Source organism: Miscanthus floridulus, chromosome 16, assembly GCF_019320115.1.
Source record: "Miscanthus floridulus cultivar M001 chromosome 16, ASM1932011v1, whole genome shotgun sequence".
Classification (NCBI taxonomy): domain Eukaryota; kingdom Viridiplantae; phylum Streptophyta; class Magnoliopsida; order Poales; family Poaceae; genus Miscanthus; species Miscanthus floridulus.
Genome location: NC_089595.1, coordinates 101,998,987 through 102,010,698, shown reverse-complemented (window position 1 = coordinate 102,010,698; position 11,712 = coordinate 101,998,987). Strand labels below are relative to the sequence as shown.

The following is an 11,712-nucleotide window of genomic DNA, read 5'->3' as shown; positions in this document are numbered from 1 at the left end:
AAGAGGAAAAAAAAAGTACGATGAAAATTTTGACTTTTTATTATTATGGAACCTAATATGTATGGAAATCGAACTTTGTATAATCAGTAAACGTTGTTTTAACCTGTATGATCGTGGGTCATGAGTCCGGCTCATATAATAGATTCGGAAGATGTGGCCTAATATGTGTCGGAATTGGTCCGGAGTTTGGACCAGCTGAGCCGATTCGAATGAAATTTACCAGAAAAATTTCAGCTGAGTTGAGTGGAATGAAATTTACCAGAAAATTTTTAGCCCTCTATTGTGTGTGTATATATATATATTGGAAAAAATATCTTAAATCCTTAAAAGTCCTAAAAAGTACTTTTTAGTAATAATAAATATATGCTCTTATATACAGCAACGTATCAGATGCAAATCAACTAACATGTGTAAACTTGGAAACTACCAATGAGGACCACTAGATGCTGATCTAATGGATGGGGTCAGAGGAGGAATTTTTTTGCGCTTAAGCCCCCCACCCGCCAGCCTTTTTTTTTGCGCTTAAGCCCATCACCTTATTTATTGGATCAGCATTCAATGATCCTTATTATTAGTTTTCAAGCAAAGATTAATCGGCTACACGTCATATGTTGCCCTTATATACAGTCTACTCCCCTCAGGTCGGCCTACAAGGACTGCCTTTTCTTCTTCCATCGCCACACCAACGTGCGACTCTCTCGTGGCCACGCCTGGGCGGCTGTCGTTGCCGGCCTGCCGCCTAGGATAGGTGCCCAGGTCTTCTTCGACCTCTTCGCCGGCGACGAGCACCATCAGGTACGCCCTCCCCCTCGGTCTTCCCTTCCTGTTGTGCGAAACCGTGCACCCAAACCCTAAGTTACTATTTGTATTCGGATCTGACCTAATTACAAGTGTATATGCGTGTATTGTGGCTACTAACTTCGATAGCTTTGCGAAAATATAGGGTGTGCATGTGTACACGAATGTCCTTTACTGGGTCCGCCCCTGATTTAGCTAATGACTATGATTCTGGTATTGCGGTGTGTCTAGGGCCTGCCCTGGCATGCTGACCTGGGTTGGGTAGCTGATCCATTTTTTGTTATACTGCCTCGATCTATGGTTCAGGGTAAAGTTTTGCAGCTGATCAATCATAGCTAGATTGATTGAGCTAATGTCTGCGCCTGACGTTATCGGTTTTATTAGTTGCCATAACGGTGGAGGAGCTGAAAGTTGCATGGTTATCTAGAGAATAGGCTTGATAGTAGCCTGTGAGCGATGTGTTATGCGATGAAGCAATGTGGCATGTTTGAGGCTCGTAGTTATCAGTTTCCAGTTATTATGTGGATTATGCCAGATTTCTCGTCACGTTGATTGTCTTGTTGGTCTTTGTGAAGTGATGACATACATGTGCGAAGCACGATTGATTCTTTTAAAACCATACCTTTTCCTTGTGGGTCTTAATGATTCCTTGTTTAATTATTGTCAATAATGAACTGACTTTTGTTGATTAAATCATCTGTTTTGCATGAAACAACAACAACAACAAAGCCTTGAAGTCCCAAACAAGTTGGGGTAGGCTAGAGTTGAAACCCAACAGAAGCAATCAAGGTTCAGGCACGTGAATAGCTCTTCCAAGCACTCCTATCTAAGGCTAAGTCTTTGGGTATATTCCATCCTTTCAAGTCTCCTTTTATTGCCTCTACCCAAGTCAACTTCGGTCTTCCTCTGCCTCTCATCACGTTACTATCCTGACTTAGAATTCCACTACGCACCGGTGCATCTGGAGGTCTCCGTTGCACATGTCCAAACCATCTCAACCGGTGTTGGACAAGCTTTTCTTCAATTGGCGCTACCCCTAATCTCTCACGTATATCATCGTTCCGAACTCGATCCCTTCTTGTATGACCGCAAATCCAACGCAACATATGGCACGTCGCTAAGAGGGTTACGCCCCAACGATTTTCTTTCGGGTTTCATCTCCATTTAAGTGGCTAAGTTTTTACATTGGCTCGCCACGCCTAACACAACCCTCCTCCTTTACCAGGGCTTGGGACCTGCTATGCTGGGACACCATAGGCGGAGTTATCTGTTTTGCATGAAAAACTATGTATTTTGTGGAAGAAGCATTTTCTTTTTGACTAGCAAGTTCTGATCAGATAGGTCAGAAGTGCCATCTGTTGCTATCCTGTTAATCAAATAATCCTGATGTAGGGATGTGAGGGAAGGTGTTGTTTGTGTCGTATTCTTCACTTAGTTACAGAGGTGCAGTAGATTAGCACACCAAGTTTCTGAGTTGCAGTCCTTCGTAAAAGTTTATTTGTTTATGTTTGATAAGCTCACGCCATCGTGGTTCACAAATATGAGGATGAAATGGACAAATCTAATAACCTCTCATGCACCTACAGCAGGAAAGAAAAGTTCCATCGGTATAATTTGTATTGTAACGAATACTATTTTGATGAACCAAATTTGACCTGTCATTGGACCTGTTACTATTACTACTGAAGCCTTTATCACCATCCCATCCTTTTATATTTAATCCTTTCGTTGGATGGTCTTACTGATATGAATTAATAATCTACATTGCCTTATTATCGTGGCTTTTATTTCTATGCATGGGCGGTAAGGTGAGGCGTGGCGACCCATCGCCTTCCAGACGCCGCGAATTAGGCGCGCGGCAAGGCGGCACAATACACATACCCTCACTTACATCAGAGCAGGACAAACATACATTGATACATATACCCTTTTTGCTGCCAGTTTTAGAGCCTATGCACAAGCAGCCACCACCCACTAGATAGAGCAGTTTATACCCTATCCAACTATCCGAGCACAATTAGCATACCACATCAAAGGAGTATATCCAAATCCATGTCCAAGATCCAAGCAAACATAAGCAATATAGTTCAGACTTCTGAACAGAGGAAGGAAAGGAGAGGAAGAGCAGAGGAAGGAAGTGAGATGAAGAGCAGAGGAGGGGAGAAGAAGAGGTACTTGTGAGCCAATTCGGTCCTGGGCTGCTGGCAGGGAATCGAGCAGAGGAAGGAGACACTAAGTCCACGTAGAAGCGGAAGCAGGCATTAATCGATGGCAGGCGCGGATTGGCGGGTGGAGGTTGGACACCAGAGGCTGACGGAGCAGAGATCGGAGGCGCAAATCGGTGGAGGCTGTGGAATCGCAGTAGGAGCCACGAATCGGCGGAGCTGAAGGGGCGGGAGCGGCTGGATGAGGTGGACTTGCCGCTGGATTCCAGGTGCTGCCACCGCCATCTTCTCTTCCCTTCTCTCCTATCTTTCTCTCCCCTTCTCTCAATTGGCGAGCTGCAGGGATGCTGCGCATTCTCGCGTGAGGTATAGGGCTATAGGTGCGCAATTTCCCCTCCGCGCGCTTAGCCCCCTCTCATTTTCCCCCCATATGGCTCCTAATTTTGCCATGCGCACATAGCTCTACAAACTTTTCCTTGTGTGCGCAGCCACCTTTTTGCTCACACGGTGTTGGTGCCACCACACCTTGGTGATGACTTTTCGCGTGAGGCGACGCCATATGCAGTGAGGTTGTGGTGGGCACGACACCTTGATTTGAAAAGCGCCCAGACGCCTAGGCAACGACTAGGCGATGCCTTAATAACCATGTACCTATGCTCCAGCCTACCCCAACTTGCTTGGAACTAATGGTCTGTTTGGTTGCTTGTCTCCTAGCCATGCTAGGCCTAAGTCAGGCCAGTCCTGGGTCCTGACCTGGTTGGAGCAATCATTTTGCTCAGTGGTTGGTTTGCCTACAGAGACTAGCCCGTATTCCAAATGTTCTGTTGTCTAGTTTATTTGGATCACCTATGCCTCACACCAGAACCACCATCTCCTCTTTGTTTCTCTCTATTCCTTTCCCCAAATCTGCAGCGCAAGATTCTCATAGAAGGATTCCAAGTAAACTGATTGTTTTGCAGCAGCAGTAAAATTCAAGTGATGGAATTCACAAGTGATGGTAGCACCAAACAACTCAGATCAGATCACTCAACATGGAATTGAATATGATTTGATATCAGAAACCAGTAAACCACCTGTCGATTCAGTGCATGTCTCGGGTTCTAAAAACTAATTAGCAGAAGCAATCTAATCAGCTCACCTAAGTACACTTGCTTGCAGCAAATCACTGCATTTCCAATGATACTGTGGGAGAACCTGAGCTTGGCTCAATGCCGTGGACCTGTGTCATGGGGCGTGGCAGGCTGGTGGCAGTGAGGAAGAGCTCAAAGCCTTTTTGGGCTTGCTGACACCGTGAAGTTGCATTTTACAAGCCTGTCCATGCCGTAATCCAGGCAACCAAACATACCCGAAATGGCCTTGTTGTTGTATCCATGTTCCATTGAATTGAACCTAATGTGTTACAATTGTATTTGCTTATACTCGATACAAGTTGTGTTCCTTTTTATCTGGTGTAGTATGTGAAGGGGGCTGGGGAAGGTTTAAAACCCAGCAAAACTAGTAATAAAAATTGAAACCACCAAGTTCAAATCTAGGTGCACCTGGGAGATCTTACGATGAAATTTTCATTAAGTGATTTCCTGGATGATAGAGGTACTCTACTTGAGATCTTCTGAAAAGAAAAAAAGGATGTCCTTGAGGGGAGATACAGCTGCATGGATACGTAACACGTTTTGGCACATACTTGGAGTAGTTTGACAATAGATACACCAGGAGTAAGGTGACTTTAGTAGCAAATCCTCTCTGGAGATTTCTCAGATGTAATGTTTTAAAGTATTGAAATTTTTGGGTCTTATATTTTGACCATGCATCATCTAGGTTTTTGTGGAGTGACTGCTGCTGAGAAGAAACCAATGATGCAGTCTCGTGATGTTGATAAATATTTGAACAAAGCTGACAACGCTAGCCATGTGCTCATGAACTCTGATGACGCTTCTATAATTGGTGGTCGCTGCCTGCATGGTATGCATGGTTTGGGGACTCAGCTGGATTCTGTTGCTCAGAGGTATGTTCTACTGTAATTAGTAGGAGTTTGAACCGTTGAACAAAATTTTCGGCTATCGTATTCTTTGATGAATGGCCTATTGTTGTTTTCCTGTTATACATACTTAAAACGATCATATCTGTACCTATTCACTTATTCATTTCATAACAAAAGATTGAGTAGCGCATCCCCTGGTGAAAATCTGGACAACAAAATCAGAAGGCCCTCCAAATTATGTACCTTTGATGCTCAAGGCCGGTGCAAGAAAGGAAGGAGTTGCATCTCTCTTCATGAAAGAGAGGGAATTGGTTCTGCAAAGGCTGGTCTGCTCGCACCAGCTGGTTCTGGAAATCATAGAGGTATGAGCTTCCTAACTAGGGCAATCTGTGGTCAACAACTTGCTATCACAGAACCAACTTCTTATTGCTCCCTGCTGTGCATAGGTTTTGAAGAAGGATCTCAAGTACAACATAAATCTGACTTGAAAGTGCCTCAGTTCAAGGATTCAGAGGGTTTATCAAAAGATGAAATGTACCGGAATCTTATTTATGCGTTTGGCAAAGATAATCAGATGGCGGCACATCTTGCTGGTACACACAGCTCTCCCAATCCTGGGGTTTCACAAAGGATGCCTGTCAGCATTGGTGATTCATTGACTGAAAAGCCTACTTCTCATGCAAATGAGCTGGCGCAGAATCCAGTAGTTCATGAGAAGGACAACAGACGTTTCATGGGACACCATATTGGTTTGGCCACTGAAAACTATTTGGATGCTAGAGGTACCCATCCAAGATTAGATGGAGGTAACTTTCAGTTTGGCACGGACAAGGGAAGCAGTGATAGTGATTCCCATGTCTCAAGAAATTACCTTTCAGACTATCCATTTCAATCGTTTGGTTTGTCCGTTTCATCTGATCCTCTCCAACTCGGTGAGAAGCTGTCAGCATATGGTGGAGCGACAAAGACTATTCCTAACATACATCAGAAAGAACATCACTCATTCCATGCTTCATACGGCTCACATAGCTTAACAGGGTCCAGAAATCCTTGCTTTGCTACCTCCGAACGTTCTTTCAGTAGCCCATCTCTTCTAGCAACTTCTCATCTGGGAATACAGTCCCATCATCTGTTCACATCTGATATTGAGAAGGCTGATCTCCATAGATACCTTGATGTTGGAAAGGGCTGTGGTACTTCTAGCTCTGGACCTGCATTGCTTGTGGGCAGTGAACCTGAACCTTATATAATGCCAGTTGGGCCCCACTCTCCAATCAAGGATGAGGTCTGGGAAACATCAGTGCCTTTTGTACCTTCTTTTAGTTTTCCTGATAATACAACACCTTCAGAAAGTCAATATGACCCATTTGTTGACTATGTTGAACCTCCTAAAGTTGGGAATGCAAATAATCTCAAGCCCTCCAATATATCCAGCAACATTTCAAGTCAGCATACAAATCAGTACGCAAATGCACCTGCTTGCTTGATTGCTCCTGATAGAGGACGCAGCTCTAGCTTGGATGATATTATCAAGGTCAAAGCTTATGACAGAAAAAAGGATGCAGCTTATAACAATGAGAAAACAAGGGACTTTCGCTTTCATTTGGCAGAACATATAAAGGAGTTGGTCAAACCAATATGGAAAAAAGGTAATCTGAGTAAAGATGCTCATAAACTGGTAGTGAAAAAATCTGTCGAGAAGGTTGTGGACTCGATTGAGCCAAATCAAGTACCAACTACTGAAGAATTGATTACCAAGTACATAGCCACCTGTGGACCAAAGATAGAAAAACTTGTGAAGGTAAATATCTTGCACTTCCAGTTTAATGCAAGCAATCAGCTCTCACATTATTTTACTTCTGTCTATTCAATCACAGGCATATGTTGATAGGCACAGCACAGCATGTCATCCAACCTTCAAGTACAGCAGCACTGAGATGGGAGCTTGAGCTTGATGGTGATGGCAGCTTGAGCCTTATGCCGTACCAATCTGGTTAACCTTCATTTGTAGGCCCAGCAAGTTAATATTGGTATGGCAGTCGTTTCTAAATAATATATTTTGTAGCTTAAACCTGGTTGATTCTGCAGACTTCAATCTGAACTCCCTTAGAGTAACTGGAGATGGTAGATTTTAGTTTATGTTTGCATGTTAAATGTGATGGCATCTAATGTAGCCAAGAACAACCTTAACTGCATGTCTGGTTATCGAATGTGTGTTAAACAATGATGCTTACTCTTTTCTCCTCCTGTGCTTGGTGTATTGTTTTGTCCCTTTTGTTTTATGCTTTCTAAGTTGTCCCTTTTGTTTTATGCTTTCTAAGTTGAGATGTGTTCTCTTTTATTCAGCGTTATAGTGTTTGAATAGAAGACACATTCTTAAAGTCTGTCTTCATAATTTATAGTCAACTACAATTTACTAGTAGATGTCATATAGTTGAATACCGTGGCAAGAAAAAGACTAGTAGGGGTATGAGGCCATATTATTAATTTTCTTAGTACATGTCACATGTGCACTAATATAGAATGTCAAACTAGAGAAAGATGGGTGGGATAGCTTAACTACAACCTTTGTGGTTGTTAGTATAAAAAAAGGCGAGGGAGGATCAATACTTTGACATCGAGCACTATTGCAAGTGAGGATGTAAAGAGTTGTGGATATGACCTAGCTTCTAGAAAGAGAGTGAACATACATTAGTAATAAATATTCAGGGAACCCTACTCAACATATGATTGTGACCTTTGTGGTAGAGGTCCTTATCATGTCATAAGTAATTGAGACGGCTTGATGCTGGACATCTCTCTCTAGTCTTTTGATAGAGGACTACCACCATGGCATTTTTCTCCATGGCCAGTGGATACTCCGTTGCTTTAACTCCATCGAATATGTCATTGTTCAACTCTTTGTATTACCATTGCATTAGTTTGTTTGGTCGCTCCTTTGTTGCCTTTGCTTGGGCATGGTTATCGATGCCCTATCCTTGTTGAGTAGCTAGATCTTTCTCTCTAGCTTGCCAAAGTTGTGACCATTTTTTCTTGAACAAGCGTGAGAAATGTGTCACTGGATCAAGAAGAAAGTTTGTTACAACCAGTTAGTTTTCCAAATTAGATTCATTCTGGTGCTTATATAATAGAATAATGACCACAACCCATGGCACTAGCAAGGCATCGTGGGTGAGTAGCCTACATCGTCTGTAGCCTGCATCGTCTGGAAGGGGGAGCCGTTCTTGAAGATGACAGTGGTCTGCAAGTTCCAAATCGTCGAGGCACCGAGACAACAACAACAACAACAACAAAGCCTTTAAGTCCCAAACAAGTTGGGGTAGGCTAGAGTTGGAACCCAACAGAAGCAATCAAGGTTCAGGCACGTGAATAGCTGTCTTCCAAGCACTCCTATCTAAGGCTAAGTCTTTGGGTATATTCCATCCTTTCAAGTCTCCTTTTATTGCCTCTACCCAAGTCAACTTCGGTCTTTCTCTGCCTCTCTTCACGTTACTATCCTGACTTAGGATTCCACTACGCACCGGTGCATCTGGAGGTCTCCGTTGCACATGTCCAAACCATCTCAACCGGTGTTGGACAAGCTTTTCTTCAATTGGCGCTACCCCTAATCTCTCACGTATATCATCGTTCCGAACTCGATCCCTTCTTGTATGACCGCAAATCCAACGCAACATACGCATTTCCACGACACTTAGCTGTTGAATATGTCGTCTTTTCGTAGGCCAACATTCTGCACCATACAACATAGCAGGTCTAATCGCCGTCCTATAAAACTTGCCTTTTAGCTTCTGTGGTACCCTTTTGTCACATAGGACACCAGACGCTTGTCGCCACTTCATCCACCCTGCTTTGATTCTATGGCTAACATCTTCATCAATATCCCCGTCCCTCTGTAGCATTGATCCTAAATATCGAAAGGTATCCTTCCTAGGCACTACTTGACCTTCCAAACTAACATCTTCCTCCTCCCAAGTAGTAGTGCCGAAGTCACATCTCATATACTCAGTTTTAGTTCTACTAAGTCTAAAACCTTTGGACTCCAAAGTCTCCCGCCATAACTCCAGTTTCTGATTCACTCTTGTCCGGCTTTCATCAACTAGCACTACATCGTCCGCGAAAAGCATACACCAAGGGATGTCCCCTTGTATGTCCCTTGTGACCTCATCCATCACTAAAGCAAACAAATAAGGGCTCAAAGCTGACCCTTGATGTAGTCCTATCCTAATCGGGAAGTCATCCGTGTCTCCATCACTTGTTCGAACTCTAGTCACAACATTGCTGTACATGTCCTTAATGAGCCCGACGTACTTCGTTGGGACTTTATGTTTGTCCAACGCCCACCACATAACATTCCTTGGTATTTTATCATAAGCCTTCTCCAAGTCAATAAAAACCATGTGTAGGTCCTTCTTCTTCTCCCTATACCGCTCCATAACTTGTCTTATTAAGAAAATGGCTTCCATGGTTGACCTTCCGGGCATGAAACCAAATTGGTTCATAGAGATCCGCGTTATTGCTCTCAAGCGATGCTCGATAACTCTCTCCCATAACTTCATAGTATGGCTCATCAACTTAATTCCTCGGTAATTTGTACAACTTTGAATATCCCCTTTATTCTTGTAGATCGGTACCAATATACTTCTCCTCCACTCATCAGGCATCTTGTTCGATCGAAAAATATGGTTGAACAGCTTGGTTAACCATACTACAGCTATGTCCCCGAGGCATCTCCACACCTCGATTGGGATACCATCCGGTCCCATCGTCTTACCTCCTTTCATCCTTTTCAACGCCTCTCTGACCTCAGATTCTTGGATTCTCCGCACAAAGCGCCTATTGGTGTCATCAAAAGAGTCATCCAACTGAAAGGTTGTGTCCATATTCTCACCATTGAACAATTTGTCAAAATACTCTTGCCATCGATGTCGGATCTCATCCTCCTTTACCAAGAGATGCTCCCTTTCATCCTTAATGCACTTAACTTGGTTGAAGTCTCGTGTCTTTCTCTCACGAACCCTAACCATCCTATAAATGTCCTTCTCTCCTTCCTTCGTACTCAAATGTTGGTAAAGATCCTCGTACGCTCTACCCTTTGCCACACTTACAGCTCGCTTTGCAGTCTTCTTTGCCACCTTATACTTCTCTATGTTGTCCACACTCCTGTCATGGTACAAGCGTCTATAGCATTCTTTCTTCTCCTTAATAGCCCTTTGGACTTCCTCGTTCCACCACCAAGTATCTTTAGCCTCACGTCCCCTTCCTTTGGTTACTCCACACACCTCTGAGGCTACCTTCCGAATGTTGGTTGCCATCTTGTCCCACATATTGTTTATGTCGTCTTCTTCCTTCCAAGAGCCCCCTTTGATAACCCTTTCCCTAAATACCTCTGACGTCTCCCCTTTTAGTTTCCACCACTTTGTTCTTTCAATCTTAGCTTGTTTATCCCTACGGGCACGCATCTGAAAACGAAAATCTGCCACCAAAAGCTTATGTTGAGAAACAACACACTCCCCTGGTATCACCTTGCAATCCAAGCATGCTCGTTTGTCCTTTCTTCTTGCGAGGACAAAGTCAATCTGACTACAGTATTGTCCGCTACTGAAGGTCACTAGATGAGATTCTCTCTTTCTAAAGAAAGTGTTGGCTATCATCAGGTCAAAAGCTACCGCGAAGTCTAGAGCTTCCTCCCCCTCCTGATTCCTACTACCATACCCAAAACCTCCATGAACTGCCTTGAAACCTGCGCTTGTAGTACCTACATGCCCATTAAGATCTCCTCCTATAAAAAGCTTCTCACTACTAGGTATAGCTCTAACCAGGCCATCTAAGTCTTCCCAGAACTGTCTCTTAGCACTCTCGTCGAGGCCTACTTGGGGGGGCGTACGCACTAATTACGTTCAAAACCATATCACCAACGACAAGCTTGACTAAGATAATCCTATCTCCTTGCCTTCTCACTCCCACCACACCATTCTTGAGGCTCTTATCAATCAAAACTCCTACTCCATTTCTATTCGCGACTGTCCCTGTATACCAAAGCTTGAAACCTGTATTATCCACCTCCTTCGCCTTCTGACCCTTCCATTTAGTCTCTTGAACGCATAATATATTTACACGCCTCCTAGTCGCGGTATCAACTAATTCTCTTAACTTACCTGTAAGTGACCCTACATTCCAACTACCTAAACGGATCCTAGTTGGTTCGACTAGCTTCCTTACCCTTCGCACCCGTCGACTCTGATGCGAAGACCCTTGCTCATTTTTCACTACACCCGGGCGCCGATGTAGCGCACCACTAAGGAAGCGACGACCCGATCCTTGGTTACTTGACACCATGCCCAGATCACGACACGGCGCGTCACGGGGGTGACGACCCGGCCCTTGCCCATTTAACACCATACCCGGGTTCCGATATGGCGCGTCGCTAAGAGGGTTACGCCCCAACGATTTTCTTTCGGGTTTCATCTCCATTTAAGTGGCTAAGTTTTTACATTGGCTCGCCACGCCTAACACAACCCTCCTCCTTTACCAGGGCTTGGGACCTGCTATGCTGGGACACCAAAGGCGCCCCACCAACGGCGCGTCGAGGCACCGAGAATGACCCGAAATTCCTTGCGCATGGCTATTGCAACATGTCCTTCCATCCGTCTCTAATGGGGAGGGGAGGCGTTCTTGAAGATGACAAAAACAATGACCACAACCCATGGCACTAGCAAGGCATCACAGGTGAGTAGCCTACATCGTTTGGAAGGGGGCATCGTTCTTGAAGAT

At 44.1% G+C, this 11,712-nt stretch overlaps 1 protein-coding gene across 5 annotated transcripts; it reads left to right on the top strand.

The window, feature by feature from the left end:
- Positions 1-648: 648 nt before the first annotated feature.
- LOC136511547 (zinc finger CCCH domain-containing protein 36-like) lies at positions 649-6,971 on the top strand. Of its 5 annotated transcripts, none has more exons than XM_066505590.1 (6): positions 2,072-2,094; positions 3,198-3,232; positions 4,779-4,965; positions 5,164-5,303; positions 5,388-6,742; positions 6,819-6,971. In XM_066505590.1, exons 1-6 carry the CDS (start codon positions 2,075-2,077, stop codon positions 6,888-6,890), a joined length of 1,809 nt encoding a protein of 602 aa, XP_066361687.1. In that variant the 5' UTR covers positions 2,072-2,074; the 3' UTR covers positions 6,891-6,971. The 5 variants fall into 5 exon arrangements, with proteins under 5 accessions (XP_066361688.1, XP_066361687.1, XP_066361685.1 ...); XM_066505588.1 differs by having other exon boundaries at positions 5,119-5,303; XM_066505591.1 differs by lacking the exons at positions 2,072-2,094; positions 3,198-3,232 and adding an exon at positions 649-795 and having other exon boundaries at positions 5,119-5,303.
- The last annotated feature ends 4,741 nt before the right edge of the window (positions 6,972-11,712 follow it).